Here is a 21,177-nt window from a genome sequence, read left to right as displayed (position 1 = left end):
TTTTATTTATTTATTTGACAGAGAAGGATCACAAGTAGGCAGAGAGGCAGGCAAAGGGAGAGAGGAGGAAGCAGGCTCCTTGCTGCACAGAGAACCCGATGTGGGGCTCGATCCCAGGACCCTGAGATCATGACCTGACCCGAAGGCAGAGGCTTAACCCACTGAGCCACCCAGGAACCCCTGTTTACTTATTTTTTTAAGATATTATTTATTTGAGAGAGATAGCACAAGCATAGGGAGAGGGAGAAGCAGACTCTCCACTGAGCAGGGAGCCCAATGTGGGACTCAATCCCAGAACCCTGGGGTCATGGCCTGAGCAGAATCGAGACACTAAACCGACTGAGCCACCCAGGCGCCCCCTTTGCCTACTTTTTAAAATTTCTCTCCTAGGATAAATGCCAGAACTATAATCACTATAGAAAAAACATAAGTCATTTTTTGGCTCATGATAAATATTAATAAATTATTTCCCCAACGCTTGATAGTTGATCTTGCCATACATGACAAGTTTATTACTTTCATAATATTCTTTCAAATACTGGATATTGTATTTTTTTTTTTAACTTTGTTATACTCTAACAGACAAAAGCCGACAGAAGCCCTTTTCAGATTTTCTGAAACAAAGAATGTTCTTCCTGAAGTTTTCCTTAAAGCTGACCACAAATTTTACATACCCGAAAAATTATAAAATCTCAAAGAATCCCGAGGTTCTGCCCTGGCTGTCCCCTCACTTTCCACAGACCCTGCCTTAAAAACTCGAATCTAGTCCTAGGACCAAGAATACCCATGACTGCTCACGCCTGTCCCACGATGATGGGGCTTATGGATGAAATACAGAAAACACAATTATCTTTTGAATAATTATCATATGTGCCCCCTCTTTATTCCCCTACATAGTATGAAATGCTATGGGAAAACTGGAAGGTCCTTCGGTTGGGTTCAGACAAACTGTTGTATATCAGAGTGAAAGTTACCGCCACTTTTGGTCAGTGAGACCGGTGTCTTCACACTGTGCTCCTCCCCCGCCCCACATTCAGAACTGCGCTCCTCCACCTTCTTTTACACTAGAAATGCTAATATTTTTATATGAACTTCTGGGGACCAGCATCCGCTCCCGCTGCTGGGTAGAGAAAGCCGAAGGCGTCTAGCCAGCGGCATACTGCCTGCAGCCCATCTGTATATCATCCTCAGTTTATACCCTGAAGACGGTTAACTATTTTCCAAATAAGAAATTTTGTGAGGTCCCCTTTCTCCATGACTCCCAGCACCGAGATCCCCGTCCCCACTCAGAGCGGCCACACAAGGCATCCTGGGGAGCCCTCCCCTGTTTCCAGCCCACACCCCCTGTTCACGTGGGTCTCCACTCGACTCCAGCTCGTTAGGGACGGTCTCTCTTTGGCACTAGCATGTGTCTGTGCTTCTGAAGGAAGCCAGGTGTGAGTGTGTGAGACCACTAGGATCGGAGGAGTCACACTGGCACGAGTCAGGACACCCAGGTCCCTCTGCCATTGGTTCCCTGCTCTGACTTTGGCTTTCATGTTTGATTCTCAAGGTTCCTTCCGGTTCTAGTAGTCTGTGTCCTTGTGTCTCACACGATACCAATGAAGGAGGTCACTGTTCCCAAGAGCCTTAGTGATGCGATTGGACACCTGCTCATGATGTCAGGTCCCCTGGCTTCCACGTACCATCTCCTGCTGTCCAGTCTCTTCCACACAGGAGCATGGTAGCTGAAACAGTGACCTGCTCATGCCACCCTTACTTAAAATAATGATAGATGAGAGAGAGAGAGAGATACAAAGATACAAACACAGACAGATACATGGATACATAGATACACAGACAGATACACAGATACATAGATGCGCTTTCATCAGAATTAAATTAAGAATTAAATCTAAGTCCTTCCCATGACCCACCTGATCTGGCCATTGCTTACCTATTGGATCTCACCCCCTCCTCCATCCTCTACTGTAAAACGCCCAGCGCGTGCTAACTCACAGATGTGACTGGGCTGCCCTGCCCTCCTGGACAGCTTCTCTACCAACTTATTCTTCTTTGAAACATCAATTCCTTTTCATTCAAGCCTCAGCTCACATGTGACCTCCCCAGATGGACCTCGCCTGATCCCCTGGTTTAGAAGAGTTTTTCCTCCATCCTGATGGACCGTGTCCCCCTGTGGCACTGACTTATCTATTGCTTCCTTCCCTCCACCTGGACGTAAGCTGTGCAGCAGCTGACATCTTAGCTGTCTTGTCCGTTTGCATTCGCGGTACCGGAAACACACATAGGTGCTCGGTACATGCTCTGAATGAACTCGTTTTTCATAAACTGTAGTACGTTTTGTTAGAGCATCTTTATTCCAGGCAAACGTACAGGCCGTTCCAAAAAGGAAAGAACGAGCTTATTCTTTCTGGTACCCAGTAACCCGGGCCCACAATTAAGACCTATTTCCTCCAAGCCCAGCTTTTGTTTTGTCTTTGCGTTGCTCTTAAAATCTCAAATCATTTCAGAGTTTCAGGGCTTTCCCTGGAGATGCGGGGCAAATAGCAGAGACGTGTGTTTTCCCTGCCTTACTGAGTCTTGCCATCAACAAATCACGTTTTTCGATCTCATCTACCTCCAGGAAGCTCCTGTAGGAAGCCAACGTAGACTTGCTTCACCAGCATGAGTGTTGAGGGTTTGGGGCCCTGGGAGCTGAGTCAGGGCCCCCAACTTCCTGCATGAGCCCCAAAGGCGGGGGAGGAGGTTTTGCATATCTTACCTCCAAAAGTTGCTCTGCGTTAGTATGCTCGGGCATTGACATTCTCATTGAAATTTAACCAAAATTTAAACTGAATGAGGAGCTCTGCCTACCTCTGATGGAATCCTGCTTTTCATACAGACGAAGAAATTGAATCCTAAAGAAAGAAAATCCCTTTTCGCACAGTAGGATAGCAGTGGAGCTGGAGCTGGAACTTGGGTATGGGGCCCCCACCCAGGGCACCTGACGGGGCGTTGTTCCCAGTGGGCCAGAGACTCAGAGCTCTCCAATGCCAAACCCGCCCCCACGGGTGTCTGAGCCCCCGCTTCTGCGTGCTACAGGGCATGAAAGAGCAAAAGCTTCGGTGTTCCCCTGCATCATAGCGCGTGCCCTACGGGGAAAATCCCAAGGCGACGTGAGGCAGGTTGTGATCAACGTAACAGGGTTGTCCATGTGGGGGGGTTTACAGGGAGAAGGATCTAGTCCTGTCTCCCGAGAAGCCACGTGAAACCACCATGCGTGTGGCTAGGTCTGAGCTGGGTCTGGAATCCGGCTTGGAGGACAAGCAGTTGCGCGGTCTGATAAAACTCGAACAGCTTCTCATTTACAAGCAGCTGCTCCGGCCTGAGCAGACACATTCCCGAAGGACAGAATCACGCGTGTCTGCCTCAGGACCACGTGGCGTCTCTGGGTTCAGAATGCTGTAATCACATTTGCGAGCTTTCCTTCAGCAATGAGATCATTTGCTTTCAACACAAACCCAGATTGTTTGTGTGTTAAGAACGAGCAGCCTGCCAATATTGTGGGGAGCTGACCCAGTGAGGGCACATTCTGCTTTATTCTCCTTGGAGGAAAAAGAAAGAAAAATAAGGATTTTGAACTCTTGGCAAATGCATCTTAAACACACAAGATGAATTTCCAGATCTCACCGCTGGCAGCAGTGGCCGGGAGTGAGAGTGGGAGACAAACACAGTCACAGGACGAGAGGCACATGAGGGGCTCATATTCAGGGACTGTTCTAGACTCCTTGTCCCCAAAACAAGGCACTGTGATCCCAGGGTCAGTTTGCTGGTCACGTGGATTCCTGGACCCCACTCCTGAAGCGGGGTCAAATGGGTGCATTTGGACATTATTCCTCAAGTAATTTCGGGCACTTGTTTTCATGCCCAGAGCAAGAACAGGAGGAATAAGGCAGGTGTGACCCTAGAGTGTGAGCGCCTCGTACAGACAGCACAGCCCAGAGCCTGAAGCAGGGGCCTCCTGCACAGGGGAGATGAGGAGGCTGCTTTGGCCCTCGTATTGCCCAGAGTCCTGCAGAGGCATGATTAAAGGCATCAGACAGTGTGTCTGGGAGCCTGTGCTCCACTCGGCACCTTAGCATCCCAGGGTCATTGCCGTGTGGACCGCTGTGAAGTTCTCTAACCCTGCTCTCTCCTTTTCAGCTCTGGAGGAAGTTTGCACGCCTGGCCTGTAACTTCATGGTCATCTTCATTCCCTGGGAAATGAGGATAAAGAAAATTGAGAGTAAGTGTGGGAGCTCAGAGGAGTGTGGCGGGGATGGGGTGCCGGCAGCCTGAGAAGGAGGGGCCGGGTGTCCCGGTCACTGCAAGGCGCCACGGGGGGTCACGCGGACATGATGTGGAGTGCGGCTGGACGTGGCACGGTGGGGGGTGGAAGACATCTGTCCCACCGCCGCCGCCAGGACGGCAGCGGCCCCACATCCCTACGGCTCTGCTGTCCTGGCCTTTCCTTCCGAAGTCGACCCGGCGCGGACCCCAAAGGATCAGCTGAGAAACCGCAGGAGAGTGGGAGGGTCTTATGTGAGCCACAGCCAAGCAAACCCGCAGCAGTCCGCGTTTTCTCAGACACTATAGGGACAGCTCCGAGAGCATGTTCTGAAAAATAAGTAAGTCACGTTCACAGTGTAGTCACGAACGTGTACACACAGCACATACACACATAACGCACAGCGAACGAGGCCAGGGATAAACCCAACAGTGAGCCTACAGTGAAGAAAACGGGAAAACTGGGCCACGGGGTGTTTAAAAAACCTTGTGAAGAGATACAGGAGGACATAAGATTTGAAGGTGTGGGTTCTCTCAGTTTGTAAGTTTCATGCAATTCCAGGAGAAATCTCATGTAAATTTTTTGTTCTCCATGAAATGATAGTTGAGATGTACACAGAAGAAGCCCATCCAAAAGACTCACCTAAAAAAAAAATCTTTTTACAAAGAATAACACAAATGAACTTGCATAACCGAAATGTTCAAATACATTGTAAACCCTAGAGCTGTGGAAAGTGGAGCATAGCATGATAGATGGTTCTGGAACAGGTGGTTTCTCTGTTGGAGTGAAACCCTTCACCGTGAGGTTCTGGGAGCTGTTACAGGAGATAGGGAGCCACTCGGAATTACAGGAAATGACAGAGCACGGAAAGCGACCCTGTCTGACTGTGAGAGGAGAGGAGGACATCACCAAGGAAAGTAGCACTGTGTTTAGTTACCTATAGAAGAAATCGTGCATACCTAGAACAACAAAGCTAAAAGCCCACAAACAGAGAGAACACAATTTTCAGCATTTCAGTGGAAGTTAGCAGGTTTTTTTTTCCTACACAGTGGGTGGGAATGCAAATTGGAACGCATTTCTAGGGGAAAGGTACAATTTGTAACCAAAGCCTTCATAATGTTTGTGCTCTTTGATGAAACCCTTCCACTCCCTAACAACAGAGAGAGGAGAACCACAGCAAAAGCAGTGCCAGGACCCAGTGGGTTCCCCACCCAGATTTCTTGGCTGGTCTGGCTGTTCTCGGCTGCTCTGGGTGTCGATGCTATGACTCACCGCTGTCCCCTTCCCTGGAGAATGGTCCTGGGCCTGCACTGTTCCAGTGGCTGGGCACAAGTCAGCTGCCCCGCCTCCCGGGGCAGGGGGCCTGAGGGAGGACCTAGAGGGAGGGAGGACCTGAGCAAGAGGGAGTCAAGTCGGGTTCCTCGTGCAAAGTGGGCCAACTGTGTTGTGCAATTTGCCTTCTGGGGTTCCACATGGGATCTGGTGAAGCCAGGTCCCAGCAAAGACCACATCCTTGCACCCGCCCTGACCCTTCACCTCTCCCCCTGCACCTGCCCTGCCCCTTCCTCCCTCCTGCCCCCCTCCCCACTCCCTTTCTCCAGAGAGCACTTCCTCGGAGTGTCACGTGAGCTGGGTCCCTCCCTTAGGCTCTGCTTCTACGAAACCTGCCCTTGGAGGGAAACTCTTTATTGCAGACATATTTAGCCTAGTGAATCCCCTACCTAGCGAAAAGTCAGAGGCTTAAGTCTCAAGCAGGTTAAATAAATTATGGAAAATTCAGTTGAAGAAACAATAAAATTTATTTTATAGAATATTTTTTGCATGAGAAAACACGTACAATATATTAAAAACTCAAGATACATATCTAGAGAGATGCTGATTTTATACCAAAGATCTATACCTACAGAATAAGAATGGGGGGGCACACTAAAAGTTTACTAGAAACTCATTCTAATAGCGATTTTAAGTTAGTGGGCTCAGAATAGGTAATTTTTGGTTTTCTTTGTGATGCTTTGCATTTTTCTAGTTATTATACAAACATAAGCTAAATTTGAAGTAAAAATTCAAGAGGTTTCTTTTTCTAAGGATGGTACAAATCACCCACATCCTCATCTAATCTCTAGGCTCCCTTAGTTTCTTAGTACAAATTTGGTCTCGAATACACTTTCTTTGTTTTATTTGTTTATTTATTTTAAAGATTTTTTTTTTAATTTATTTGACAGACAGAGATCACAAGTAGGCAGAGAGGCAGGCAGAGAGAGAGGAGGAAGCAGGCTCCCCGCCCAGCAGAGAGCCTGATGCGGGGCTTGATCCCAGGACCCTGAGATCATGACCTGTGCTGAAGGCAGAGGCTTAACCCACTGAGCCACCCAGGCACCCCACTTTCTTTGTTTTAGAATAAAATAGATATATAGAAAAGTTTAGCTATATAGAAAAGTTGCAAAGTCCCTGTGATTCCTTCTCCCAGTTTCCCCTAATGTTAACACTTAGCAAATTGCTCTATTTCCAAGTAAAAAATTTAAGACAAAGTAATTCGAAGAGAAATCCTTGAAATTCTCATAAGTACATAAAATAAAAAAAAGCACGTATCCAGTTCTCAAAAAATGCTGATTCTTCTGAACAAAAGTGAAATGTGAAATTTGACAGGTATTTTAAATGACTGTGTCATAAGGGAAATGATTAAATTAGGGGCTGTTTCGTGTGCTTATATGTGGAAAGACTCATGAGCCTCTTGACCCCCCCCATAAATGACTAGTTGGGGGGATCACCCCGATTGGTACAATCATGGCGTTCTCTGTCTTTGTCCTGATACACAAAGGATCGCAGGGCTGCGGTGCAGAGAACTTTGCTCTGTGCGGATTTTATACTGTTCATTCTGTTGTTCTTATCTGTTCTTATCTGTTGCTGTTCTTTTTTTTTTTTTAAAGATTTTTTTTTTTATTTATTTATTTGACAGAGAGAGATCACAAGTAGGCAGAGAGGCAGGCAGAGAGAGAGAGGGAAGCAGGCTTCTTGCTGAGCAGAGAGCCCGATGTGGGACTCGATCCCAGGACCCTGGGATCATGACCTGAGCCGAAGGCAGCGGCTTAACCCACTGAGCCACCCAGACGCCCCTCTGTTGCTGTTCTTATCTGTTCTTATCGACCAGCCTTTTTTTTTTTTTTTTTTTTTTTTTTTTTTTTTTTAGGTCATTTTGGATCTGGTGTTGCCTCCTACTTCATATTCCTCAGATGGTTGTTTGGAATTAATATTGTGCTGACGATAATGACAGGCGCTTTTATTGTCATTCCAGAGGTAAGAACGAGTTGGGGGGAGATAAGGAGGCCCTTTCATTCGAAATGGGAGACAGGCATGCAGCCTCGTAAAGCGATCGCCCCCACTATCCTCGTGGGAAGGATGACCCGTATGTTCAAGCAGGACATAGCCGACCTCTTCCTTGAAGGGCCGGATGCAAACAGGGGAGGCTTTGGGTCCCACCAGTGCTGTCCCCCTTGCGGCGTGAAACATGATACACGAGCGCATGACGGTGTCTGTGTTCCCATCGAATTTTATTTATGAATATTTACGGATACAAGTTTGACTGTCACATCATTCCTAAGTGCCCTGATGTGTTCTTCTGCTTGTGATTTTTTTTTTCCAACCCATTAAAAATGCAAAAACAATTCTTAGCTCTTGGGCCACGCAAGAGAAGGGGATGGGCCGAGTTTGGCAACCGGGCCAGCTCACCAGCACCGTGATAACATGAAAGCCGCTTCTCAGCTAAGCTTCATCCTCACAAAATAAATGGGGCTATTTCCCGTGCAGAAACCCAGTGACCTCAGAAAGCCACCTGTAGAAGCCCAGTGAGAGGACACCCGGGTGAGCTGATCAAGCAGGAAGCTCGGCCCACGCAGGATGACTCTCCCCTCAGTGACGATCTAGCAGAAAGGCAGCCGCTAGAGACCTGGGCCATGCAGGGCCTTCCCAGGCCGTGGGGATCTGGGGATCGGCCGCCCCTTTTCTTCTGGTCCCCTCTGCCCCAGAGGATCACAGGACATCCTGTTTTCTCTACCAGCTCATCGCAGGCCAGCCCTTCGGAAGCACGGCCAGCAAGACCATCCCCAAGGAGCACGTGGCATCTGCACAGGACCTGGACACCGTCTGGTCCCTGGGGGTGAGGCTGAGGCTTGGCCGCGCTCTTGTCTCGAGGGAGGGCTGACCGGGCAGTGAAGTTCCGGAAGTGAGGGTGGGAGGTGACACCGGGCGCTCTCTTGGCAGGGTTACCTGCAGTACTCCGTGCTCTTCTACGGCTACTACGGCAGGGAGCGAAGGATCGGAAGGGCTGGTTACCGGCTGCCCTTGGCCTACTTCCTGGTGGGGATGGCCGTGTTTGCTTACAGCTTCATCATCCTCTTGAGAAAGTACGGCTACTCCACTTCCCTCCGTATGCCAGGGACGGTATGCATGATCTCAGTCTGGTCAGTAACTTGTACGGGTCAGCCATAGCTGTACCCATTCTGCAGATGAGGAAACCGAGGCTAAAAGAGATATGCTCATTTTAACCAACACGTATCCAACGTTCACTCCTTTGCGCCAGGTTCTGGGTCGGGTCTGGAGAGACGAGAATCACGTGGGCTTAGCAGCTAACAAAATTTCAGGCAATTTAGTCACTGCACTCACAGACAGGAGCAACGTGGTCTCAGTGACCAGAGGCTACAGAAAGCAAAACGTGGTCCTTTGACTGTACGTATGCCTGCAACCTAGCTACAAGCCCTGCAAAGGCCAGGCTTCTCTGTGCCATGATGGGGTTTGCACAGCCCGTTTCTCACCGAGAGGAGGCACAGCAGGAGGAAAACAGAGTGGCTGGGGCCAGGGCTCAGGCACCATCTCCACCATGAGACCTAAGGCAACTCCTGTCCCCTCCCTGGGCCTCGTTCGGCCCCAACGATGGCCCAGTTTCCCGCTGGCACTCACGTTCCGGGCTTCTGTATTAGAGCTGGTTAATTGCACGGACGGGCAGGCTCCGAGCGGGGGACCAGCCCTCCCTGCCTGTTTCGCTTGCTGCTTCTGTCTGCCTCCTGGGTGTCTCCATCACCCGCCCCGTGGGGCATCTTAGCCCAGTGCACATACAAGTGCTTGGGGTAAAAAAGACCATTAGCATCATCATCCCCATCAAACCACAAAATTCCAAGGAGGTACACGGGGTCCTGGGGGCCTTTGGTTCACAAGAATCTTTCTCAATTAGCTTCGGGGGCGGGTCTCAACACCCCACCAGCAAGACGGACTGTTTGCTACTGTTACAGTTTAGGGACAGACAGAGGCAGGCTCAGGACAAAGAACTACGGAGGGAGAGGATAACCCTGGAAAGACCGTCTGAAAGACGGGGAGCTTCCACCCGAGGGGGTGCAGAGCCCTGCCTTCTGGTGCATCTGAGCAGCACCCTGGGCTGGAGGGACCCGACTGGCGCCTTAAGGTGGGGTCGCTGCCCCTCCATGGGCAGGGCCTCCAGGAAGGCTGGTTCAGCTCCAGGAGAGTTTGATTTCACATCCAGGCTGCACGGAGATGGGATGGGCTGCCCCCCCCCACCCCGGGCGCACACACCCCAGGGACCTCCTGGCCACCACGGCATCAAGACCACTTGTCAAATGGGCTCACCCCACAACCGTCCAGTGCCGTTTCCCCACAAGGGGGGGCTGAACCCAGCCCACTCGGTCTCCTTCACACCAGGGCCCTGCACGGATGGGCGGCAGCCCCGGGAGGACAGGACCCAGCCTGCCCTGCTCTCACACACCCGGCCCGGCCGCTCTTTCGCAGGATGGCTAAGAACTCCCGCACCAGCCTGGCCAGTGCCTCCGGTGAGGACTACACCTTCTGCTGGCGGGTGTTCTGTGCCTGGGATTACCTCATCGGCAACCCAGAGGCCGCCGAGAGCAAGACCGCGGCCGTCGTGAACAGCATCAGGGTGAGTGGGCACCGTGGTGGGCCGGGGATGTCAGGGATCCTGCCACCATGGCTGTGGCCTTCCCTGCGGAACCACGGGGCTGCTGCGGGCGCCGGCGGTCCTCCCCTGGCGCTCCCTGGGCAGGGCACCGCCAATCCCATGGAGCACAGGAGGAGACACTGAAAAACTCCTTCTTTTAATTCTTTCACTCCATCCCCCTAAAATTTCAATTGGTGTATTTTTGACACTTTGCATAATGGGTTGGGACCATATCGCAGGTAACTTGTGGGAGACGGACACGGGTAACATGCTGGGGACGTGAGCTTTACCTTTAACTCTGAGGACGAGGTCACCAGACGCACCCGAGGACGTGGGTCTCCTGAGCAGCACAGATGGCTAAATGCTGCCCCTTTGAGGGAAAAAAAATCTATATTATTTCACTTATATAAATGATGTGTCCTTTCTCCTCCTCTGCTCAAGCCCCGATTTCTTCTGCATCCACTTATCGTTAGACAAAACACTGATGTCAATAAAAATCTCAATTAAAAATAATAAGTCATGCCTTACCGTGCAATGTTTCTGAAGATTAATGATTAATGGCAAGGCTAAGCGTTTAATTCCGTTGTGTCTTTTCTTAAAGGAGGCAATCCTGGAAGAACAAGAAAAGAAGAAAAGCAAAAACCTGTATGTATGAACCCTCCCCCTCCCTTCATTCACTGATGCGCTATTTTAGTTCAGTGTAAACCTTACCAGACGATCTCCATCTCGTTCCGCACATTCTCAGGCAGCTTTTTTTCTCCTTAAATCGGTCCTTCTAGTAAGGTGATACGTGGGAAGCCGGTAAAGGCTAGATATCGGTATTCAGGACTGGTTCCTCCCTCCGTCCATCGATGGGCAACAGGGTGAGAGCTCTGAAGCTGACCAACTTCTTAAACTCAGATGATAAAAGAGGTATTTTGGGTGCCATTTTCTAGTTTGCTAAATTAAGCAAAAGTACTTTAATTAGCAACAGATCCCTGAGGGTGTAAGACGCGAGTAGCATCCAGTTCTTGCTGACAAGCCTTCCAAGGTGATGTCTCTGATCTGAACTCCTGCTCCGGGATCTGAGGACCGCCTTGGTGAGGCGAGTCCCTTCCGCAAGAGAGTCGATGACACGGAAGGGCTGTTCCCTGGAAGGGACGGTGGCCTGTCCTCATGGGACAGCTGCGTCTGCCCTCCGATGTCCTCACTGGTTCTTTAGCCCCTGGATCAGTTCCTGTGATGCAGAACCTGATGGAGCAAGACAGCGGACATGGGGCGAGGGGGCCATGAAGAAGCAGGGTGTGGGGACTGGAAGGACTCTCCACAGGGACATGGATGAGAGTCTCCAGTTCCCCTTTGATCATTAGCTCCCATGACCTGGGAAAGTCCCCTGGCCTTTCTAGGCCCCACTTCCTCCCCCGTGAAATGATGATGGGCTCCAGCCGTGCTTCTCAGAGGGCGGAAGGGAAACGGGGACCCGAGTGCACGACCTGCCTGACCCTACCCATGGCAGCGTGGTTGGGGACAGGAGGGAGTGAGGAAGCCCCGGCATGGTATTAATGGGCCTCGCTGTCGCTCCGAATTTCCATCTCCGGGCTCCGATTCTTTAGGTAAAACTCTCCCCAGAGAGACCAGGTGATGCTTATCTCTTCCTTTGGGAGTGAGCTTCCTCCTTGAACAGAGAAAGGCCCAAGAGAGGTCATGACCAGCCCAAGGTCACCCAGAGGGTAGACTTGGGCTCTGCGGGCAGGATGGTATGTCTCTCCTGTGCCCTTCAGATCCTCCTGGCCCCACCTGTTCCTCTAGTCCCTGCTGCCCGGGGGGCCCACTCACAGGTCCCTAGCACCCCTGGCCAGTACCTGCTGCCCCAGGACACCCACCAAACCCCCATCAGCCCCGTCAGTGCGCACGCATGCAAATCAGGGTGGCGGGAGCAATGCGGGGGTTCGTGCTGAGGGAGGTGCCCTTGACCAGTAGGGATAGGAGCAATGACCAAAGCCTCCCTGCTTCTCTGTGGGCGGAGATGAAGCTGTCACTCCCTTGGAAGGCCCTGCCGTTGCCTCCAGCAGGGGCCGTGTCCACCACACACCCTTGTCCGGACCGCTGCTCCCCCATCTGGCCCCTAGACCTTCTGGGATCATGTCCCAAATACAGTACTTGCACACAGGCCATTGCCTGAGGCTCTGCTTGAGGGGAAACCCAATGTCAGATGTCCTAAAGGTCAGCGGGTTGGCGTCCGTGAGATTTCCCCAGCGTGAGGAAGGACAGGGCAAGCCCCCGTTCCAGCTCAGAGGCTCGCTCGTCTGGACCGCAGCTCTGATGCGCTCGTATGTGGCGGGCCTATCCTAGGAGCTGAGCCTACAACAGCAGCCCCCCCGCCGCCGCGCGTGAATCTATGTACGGTGTCGGGTTCAGGGCGCCAGCTTAAAGTCCGACCCATGGTAGCTGGTCAGCTCCCTGAGGAAATGAGTTTGGACCCGGGTAGAGGAGGGGGTGGTAGGGAAAAGCACAGACCCTCAGGAACCAAGGATTCCCGCGACAGAAGGCAGGTCCCGTCGCTACCTGGCATCCGTGCATCTCGGGGTCCTGAGCGTAGCCCGGCGGACCCGTCCTCCCGCTGCCTGTCCCCACAGGGCGGTGACCATCTGCCTGAGGGTCGTTGCCAACATCCTGGTGCTTCTCTCGCTCGCGGGGAGCATCTACCTGATCTACTTCGTGGTGGACCGGTCTCAGAAGCTGGAGCAGTCCAAGAAGGAGCTGACGCTCTGGGAGAAGAATGAGGTACCCACCCTGTGCCCCCCACATGCCCTCCCAGAGGGACATGAGAGCAGCTCGCCCTCTCTTTCATGTTGTGTCACAGTGGGGCTAGCTGGACGTGTCTCCCTGGAAGGACTGAGTCCTCTGCTCCTAGAGCACGAACTACAAGGGGTTTGAGCCAGAGGGACGACCCCAAGACCTGGCTGACCGGTTTTACTGGTCCCGATCAGGAAGGTTCTCATTCAACATGGCCCTCATGCACTCATCCCACTGCTTGCCTTTGGGTCTTGCCAACGGCTTGGTTGTTCTCCCACAGTGCCTTTCCAGAAATAGACTTCACCTGCTATGGTGCCTGGACAGTTTCCATGGCACGTGCCACAGATGACCATGGGCCAGCTCTCAGACACTTAAGTCGTTTGTTTTTCTGAATTACAAACAATGCTTTCCAAACCATCTCAGTTTGCTAAAAGAGCGCTTCCCTTCGTTTATGGGAACACCCCCACGACGGGAAGTGGCCAAGAGGAGAGTTGGGAGCAGTCTTACAATTCTTAATATTTGCAATAAGACGGCTGTGCTCATTTTTCCCGCAAAGATCTGAAAGGCAGACGGAGCACGGAGGCCATCTTGCCCACCACGGAGGTGGAAAGGAGCATCCTTCATGAGATTTGTAAAGCAAAGCGTGTAGGGGACATGATGCTTGTTTATCCCCAACGTACGGTGGTTGTTCAGAATCTGAGGCCACGTTAGGTTGCCTTTTCCCAGACCTCCTTGTATTTCACGCCAGTTAGGTGGTTTATGTAAGGACGTGCCTGTGTGTTTGCAGATAGGTCAGGTTCTTAACGGCCTGTCCAGGAATCCATCTTTCTTCAGCTCGCGCCTCCCAGTTACCGGCAAAATGTCCTCTTTCAGTTACCAGAAGGGCAGACACACCAGAGCCAGGCATAATCCTCTCGATAACTCTCTTCCACGCACAGGAAGAATATTCCACCCCCCGTCAGCCCGCCCCCCTTCCCTGTGTGTAACAGTTGGGGTCCCTCCATCTGCCACCTGAAGTGAGCTGGACGACAGGGCGGTGGGGGAGATGGGGCCAGACCACTCCTCCTGAATCTCAACGGCCGGTGGGAGCCTCTCGGATTCCGGATGGTTTCCGGCAGAAATAAACCCAAGACAAAGTGGCGGGGGCCTCCGGGCAACAGCTGACTGGCTGTTTGGGGGTTCAGGGGAGGTTTTCAGTGCTGCCCTCGGAGCACCCACTGACCAAGAGGCCAGCGTGAGGGAGGGGAGGGCAGACTGCGAAGCCAACACTCAGGTGGGCACGCACTCTCTGGGCAGGTGAGTGTGGTGGTGTCCCTGGTCACCATGCTGGCACCATCGGCCTTCGACCTCATCGCCGCCCTGGAGATGTACCACCCGCGAACCACGCTGCGTTTCCAGCTGGCAAGGTGAGACCGCCCCGTGGGAGCCGCCCATGGTGGGGGCCCCTGCGCGTCCGCCCCGCCGGGAACCCACATCCCTGGAGAACCATGCTTGCCCCGCTGCCCCCCAGACCTAGCATGGAGCTTTCCTCAGGATGCATCGTAGGGATGACAGGAAGGCAGGATGCGGCAGGAGAGAAGGGGAGAAGGAAGATAGAGGGGGTTGTGGGGAGAGGAGTGGTCGGAGGAGGGACCGGACAGCAGGTGGCGCTGGCGGGCCTGACGGGATGGCCTGAAAGTGGCCCAGGAAAATCCGTCCACAAGGGGCTGTGGCCATGTCCCTTACAACTTTATTTACAGAAATGGGTAAGGCTAGCGTTTGGCCTGGAGGCTGCCCTTTGCCCCTCCCTGAAATCCGACCGTCATTTCAAAGGCAGGTAAACAGGACTAGGAAGAGCCAGGGGTCTGCAGAAGCCCAGGCCCTGGGTGGCTTCGGGCTGAGATTCTGGTCAGCCCCAGCTGGAGCCTGGGTGCTCCTACTCGCTCCGCATGACCTTGACCTGCGGGAGAGCGTCTTCTTCCTCTCCTCCCTCACCAGCACACACGGGAGGATCAATTCTGTGACTGCACTTGTTCTAAGGGTAACCCTATCGCAACAGACTCCTCTCATCATTCACATCTAAAACTGGAGAAAGGGAGGCGTCAAGAGACATGCCCCAGGTGACTGAGGGCTAATTCTGAGCCAGACATATTATTTTAGTTCCATTAAGTTCCACTTAGTCCACCCACAGCTCGTGTCCCTTTCTGTCCAAGACAGTGAGGACCAGAGCAATGGGAGAGCTGGGCAGGGGGTGGCGGGGTGGTGGGGGTCATCAGGGAGCATTTCTGAGCACACGCCCGGGGCTCAGGGACCCCGAATGCAGAGATGGGCAGTCCCCCGCTGGGTGAGCAGGGAATCACGGGGAGAGCCGGGGCCGGCCGCAGCGGTGCCCCCAGTGCCCTCTGCTCGCTCACACACAGGTGTCAGCCCTGCCCTGGAATGTCAGGGCCTGTGGGCACCAGGGGCCACACAAAGCTTCACCTTGGAGTCTTGTCCTTGGGATAAAGCTGCTCTCTCGTTGTCCTCCACCTGTATTGGTTTCCTGATGCCCTAAGTTTGCATTTAGTGTCCGTGGGGGGCTGTTGGTGAATCTGCCGCTGTCCTTTCCCACCTCGCTGTCCCAGATATGTTTCTAATAAGATGCAAGCTATGTCCTGGGAAATTCTGTGATGCTTCCAAAGCCGTCCCGCTCCAGGGAGACGGCAGCAAGTCTTGGCTCGCTGGCCAGCGGCTCCCACCGGCTCACAGCTGTTTGCAGCCCCCCTGCCTGCTCAGCCTGCATTTCAGAAGCAGACCCCGAGATCCTGGAATTGTGTCTGCCTCTTGCAAACCTGAGAGGCTGCCTGCATGCCCCCTGCCCCCATGTTTCAATCTCGTCCATCCTCGGGGGTTGTCATCACATGTGCCTCCCAGAGCCGTGAGGGTCAAATGAGATCCTGCCTGGAAAATCACTTCAGCCACCAGAAATCAAGGGAAGAGCCGAGGCTGGCTGCCACGGTGCCTGGTATCCTCAGCTCACCCTTTTTCTCTGACAAAGTGATTTTAAAATGCTGAGCCAAGCATGGGCTGCAGCGGGATCTCAGGGGAAGGCTAGAAAGGGGTGCCCAGACCCCCTCCAGCCTGAGGATAACAGAATGGGTTCTGGAATCCTGTATTTTTTAAATGCCCCACCCCCCACCGCCATGATTCTGAAGGAAACCAAGTGTGGTGGCCGCTGGCTTAGCAGGACCCTGAGAGTCCCCCCGACTGGTGGCACATGTGTCCCCCAGGGCTCTCCCACGTGGTCTTGTCTCTCCAAGCGGGCTTGTGCTTTCAGGGTCCTGGTGCTGTACCTGGGGAACCTCTACAGCCTGATCATCGCGCTCCTGGACAAAGTCAACAGCATGAGCCCCGAGGTGAGCACTCCCCAGCCGCGCGGCCACACACGAGTGCACACACGTGCACACACACACTTGTGCACGTACCCACACCCACACAGGTACACGCACGTTCACATGCATACATGTGCACACACATACACGCAGGGCCATCCTTGTGGACATCCTCATGGCTCATACTCACGCTCCACACATCATGTTCCAAACTCAACTCAGCTGTGGTGGTCTCGAGGTGAGGAGAGGAGTGTTAGCCCCACTTCCAAGGTAAAGAAACCAAGGCCGGGGTTTACGGCGAGTGAGTGACCCTGCTGGGAGGAGAACCGGGGTCTCCGGAGTCCAGTGGCAGGTGAGGGCACTGCTCCATTCCCAGCAGCGCCCTGGGGGACAAAGTGTCCGCAGTGATCACCAGTGATCCGAGGACAGGAGGCAGGCTGTGGGAGTCTTTTAGCAAACTGGGAGAAAATGAGCGCTGATGGGGAACAGCTCGGAGTGGATCCCCCATCCCACCCCGCAGGGGTTTCGGCTCCCATCCTAGGGAAAAGCAGCCGGGCCTGTGTGCACATCCCACGAGGCGGGGACGGGGCAGGGAGGGAGGAGCAGGGGGTTCCCAGGGGTCTCGGTCCATGCCGCACTGCACCCTCGTGTCCCATCCCAGAGGCTCACAGGGCAGAAGAGACGGTGCAGACGGCAGTTTTGTACCCGTGTGTCGCACAGCTGGGCCTCACTGCCGCCCCCTGGCAGACCCCCCTGCAGTGGTCCCCTCTGCCAGGCCGAGCTTCAGCCTCTGCGTCTGTGACGAGGGATGATGGGTCGGACCGGAGGCACTCGTAAGGGTGAGAAGAAACAGCAGGTGTTAACCTAGGGCCGTCCCCGACACTCACTAGGGACCAACAAATGCTGTCCATTAGGACACTGTGTTCATGGTCAGAGACAGCTGCAAAGTGACCACCCACCGAGCGGAGACAGAAAGATCCAGTGAGCACGATGGAAACGGGGAGAGAGAGGTTGTTCCCACGCAAGGCAGCGGTGCCCTCGGTGGCTATGAAGCTTGTTCACGAATACATGGACAGCCTTTTTTCTTCCTCCCTCCCCCCACAGGAAGCTGGCACCCCAAATAACACGAGCCACTGGACAGATCTCATCACCTTCTCTGCCACCAGGACGGCCCCTGAAGAAGAGACATGGTCTACACCCGGGCCGGGGCCGGGGCTCCCGAGACACAGCACGTGGGCCCTGGAAGAGACCAGCATTCCAGCTCCCACCTTGCCCTTCTCCGAGGCAAACAAGACCAGCGTCTACACCCAGCGTCCGCAAGACCAGTGCTGGGAGACCTACGTCGGGCAGGTGGCTCCCTTTTCTGCCTTACGAGGCCCCCTCCTTCATCCCCGTCATCCTTAATTTGGGAAGGTCGTCATCTCTGTTTTGTAGAAAAGGAAAAGAATATCCGGTGATGGTTTATGGTTTCCCCAGATGAAGAGTGACCATTGGCACAAGGGCCCGCAAAGTGTGAACAACATGTTGGCCCTAGTTTTTGTTTTGTTTTGTTTCGTTTGATTTATTTATTTATTTTGGGGGAGGCGGGAGCAAGCGGGGACAGAGGCCGAGCCAGTGGGAGAATCCCAAGCAGACTCTGTGCTGAGCAGAGAACCCGATGTGGGGCTCAATCCCAGGACCCTGAGATCACGACCTGCGCCGAAATCAAAAGTCAGACGCTCGCCCCAGGGGCCCCTGCCAGCCCTATTTTAAGAGCTTAGTCCTCATGAGAATCCGAGCATCCTTCTCACAGGCACAAATGGGGAAACTGAGGCATAAGAGGTGACGTGAGGACACAGACGGGAGGAGCACAAGGAAGGTCTGAGCCCAGGCACCTGCTCCAGACCCTGTGTCTGAGTGGCTCTGCTTTCCGCCTTCCACACGGGATCTCGTGCAGAGAATCTCTGACCCTGAACTGGAACCACTGACCCCACATGGTCTCCGGTGGCTCGGGCTCTCTCCCGGTTTCGTGTAAAGTTGGCCTCAGACATCAAAATTCAATTCAAATTAACAAATATTTGCTGAGCCCCCGTGATGTGCCACACGTGAAGACGCCGTGGGTGGGACCGTGGAATTGGCAGAGGAAGGGGCCCCGCAGGAAGGGGGGGGACGGTGGCGAGCGGGACGTGGGGGCACTGAGGCCGCTGTGTGTCCAGGAGATGCTGAAGCTCTCCATCATCGACATGCTGTTCACCGTGGCCAGCACGCTGCTCATAGACTTCTTCCGAGGACTCTTCGTCCGGCACTTGAGTGACTACTGGTGTTGGGACCTGGAAAGCAAGTTTGTAAGTGAGATGCAGAGTTCCCCCCACCACCCAGGGGGACGGGGGGGACGTTCAGATGGCTAGATCCCCTCCCCCCTTTGCTGACACAGCTGAAACTCAGGCAGGAGCAGGGGAGGGGGCACAGAGCTGAGTCTTCTTGTTCTGACCCTGCTTCCTGGGGCAATCTCTCCGTGGCTGTGGGAGCAAAGGGTCCTCTGCCTGGGATTATCAGCACCTGGTTTGTGCAAAGAACCCCGGACCCTTTCTTTGATGAGGTTCATTTTCTCTTGTAGCCTGAATATGGGGAATTCAAAATAGCGGAGAACGTGTTACATTTAGTCTACAACCAGGGAATGATCTGGTAGGTACCGCAGCTGCTTCTTACCTCTGCTTGCATCTCATCTGGGCTAAGATTTTGATTTACTTGGTCTGGACGGGACATGCCTGTAGTCAACAGCCATAAGAATTAGGGAGGACGTACACTGCTCCTAAGGAAACCATTTTCTTGTATGATAATTTAGTAATGGCTTTCCAAGCATTTTGAGGAAAGGAACAATGAAAGAAATAATCTGGGTTTAAGCCACTATAGGTCATAGCCGCCCCCACAAAAAAACATCTGCACAGGAATCATTCAAATAATCATTCTGAGTAAGAATCATCCAGAAGCTTCTAAGCTTAGACCCTCCCCAGAAGCTTATTCAAATGATTCCTGTTACAGGCACGTCCCATCTATGGTTATCACTGTTTTATTATGAATTATTATGAATTTGTTAATTTCCTACTGTGCCTAAGTTACACACACAACGTTAATAGGCATGTAGGTGTGCATAGGGAGAAGCAGTCTATAAGCTTCAGCTCTGTTTTTCCGGGCATCCACCCGGGGTCTTGGAACAAACCCCGTAGAAAAGGGGGCACTGTTGTACCATTTTGTAAAAGCAAAAAATGCCAAGATCCTCTTTGGATTTCTTTCGATTAGCGAGAACAGGTAGGAGGTCAGTGTGCTGTGAGTGGGGTGGGGTAACGCAGCCTCTCAGACTGGCCTGGGCGGGGGAGACGCAGGGGCAGAGGGAGAGACGAGCTCGGGGTGCACAGGTGCACACGGGGTGCTGGGCGAGGGGACCCCGGCTGGAGGGCTGGGGCCACCCACCTGTCTGGGGCTTCTCTAGCTCTTCAGGCATAGGGAGGGAAGCCCAGAGTCGCAGACGCGCGGTGGGCGGGAGGAGGCCTGACGCTAACCGGCCTCCCTCTGCGGCTCTAGGATGGGGGCCTTCTTCTCCCCATGCCTCCCGGCGTTCAACGTCCTCAAGCTGATCGGCCTCATGTACCTGCGGAGCTGGGCCGTGCTGACCTGCAACGTGCCGCACCAGCAAGTGTTCCGGGCCTCCAGGTAGCAGGGACCCCGTCCGCCCCGCGCAGGGGACCTAGGCTGTGCGCACCCTCCTCACCTGCGCGGCGGCCTCGGGCACCGGCTCTCCCAGCGGCCTGCCCCCGCCCCCGCCATGCTATCCCTTCCGGAAGCCACTCCAATGCCCACCCTCGGATCAAATCATGACTCCCCTTTCTTTTTTATTTTTTTTTCCAACTTTTTACTGGTTTAATAACCATTTAGAAAATGCACGAGGCATAAACGTCCATCAGGATATTCACAAACCAAAGATTGTAACCAGCGTCCAGATCAAGACACGAAGCAAGAATAAGGCCCAGAGGCCCCCCCTTGGGCTCGATCCACGAGCTACCAATTCCCCCCCCCCTTTTTTAAGAGATTTTTAAGCTTTTTTATTTTATTTCATTTATTTATTTTGACACAGAGAGAGAGAGACACAGAGAGAGAGAGAGAGAGAAAGCACACAAGCAGGGGGGGTGAGCAGCAGCAGAGGGAGAAGCAGGTTCCCCTGGAGCAGGGAGCCCCATGCGGGGCTCGATCCCACGACCCTGGCATCATGAGAGCCCAAGGCAGACACTTCACTGACGAGCCCCGCAGGCGCCCGGAAGAGATTTTTTAAACTATAGTAGTATACAATATACATAAGTTTAAGAAGTTGAATCATAATAAAATAGACCTTTTTATGCAAAACTGAGAGCTGCCCAGATGACTCACGGGCGGAACCCGGAAGATCAAGGACTTTGGAAATAGACGGGAAAGAGAAGCATCTCCCCAAAGGCTTCAGCTTTACAGTGTTTTACAAACAAGTTTCTCAAACTTCTAAGAAACCGTTATTTCCAATCTTCATAAGCAGTTTTTTAAAGCCCGGAAAGGAAGGCAAGGAGAATCCAAATGGGATTGAAACTATTAAAAAATGAGGCTTTTAAATTAAAATTTGATTGAGACTATGAAACAATGAGACTATTAAAAAAGTCAGCTTTGAATGAGGATTGCCTCCTAACCTATGTGCTCATGCTACTATCCTATACACTCCTAAAAACACCGCAGATTTATTGTCTCACAATGCTATTTTATCTATTAGGTTTGGAATTTAACTCTTC

General features: G+C 52.8%; 1 protein-coding gene across 1 annotated transcript in view; it reads left to right on the top strand.

The window, feature by feature from the left end:
• Window positions 1–21,177, top strand: part of TMC3 (transmembrane channel like 3) — a 37,000-nt gene that overhangs the window by 5,769 nt on the left and 10,054 nt on the right. Inside the window, exons 4-16 of the mRNA XM_047738451.1 lie at window positions 4,183–4,264; window positions 7,494–7,600; window positions 8,361–8,459; window positions 8,564–8,706; window positions 10,100–10,247; window positions 10,867–10,910; window positions 12,881–13,028; window positions 14,337–14,446; window positions 16,336–16,414; window positions 17,495–17,740; window positions 18,586–18,714; window positions 18,987–19,054; window positions 19,952–20,080. Coding sequence (XP_047594407.1) covers window positions 4,183–4,264; window positions 7,494–7,600; window positions 8,361–8,459; window positions 8,564–8,706; window positions 10,100–10,247; window positions 10,867–10,910; window positions 12,881–13,028; window positions 14,337–14,446; window positions 16,336–16,414; window positions 17,495–17,740; window positions 18,586–18,714; window positions 18,987–19,054; window positions 19,952–20,080 — 1,532 coding nt within the window. The remainder of the gene's footprint in view (window positions 1–4,182; window positions 4,265–7,493; window positions 7,601–8,360; window positions 8,460–8,563; window positions 8,707–10,099; window positions 10,248–10,866; window positions 10,911–12,880; window positions 13,029–14,336; window positions 14,447–16,335; window positions 16,415–17,494; window positions 17,741–18,585; window positions 18,715–18,986; window positions 19,055–19,951; window positions 20,081–21,177) is intronic.

Source organism: Lutra lutra, chromosome 7 (assembly GCF_902655055.1).
Source record: "Lutra lutra chromosome 7, mLutLut1.2, whole genome shotgun sequence".
Taxonomy (NCBI): Eukaryota; Metazoa; Chordata; class Mammalia; order Carnivora; family Mustelidae; genus Lutra; species Lutra lutra.
This window is presented reverse-complemented; position numbering and strand designations above follow the sequence as displayed.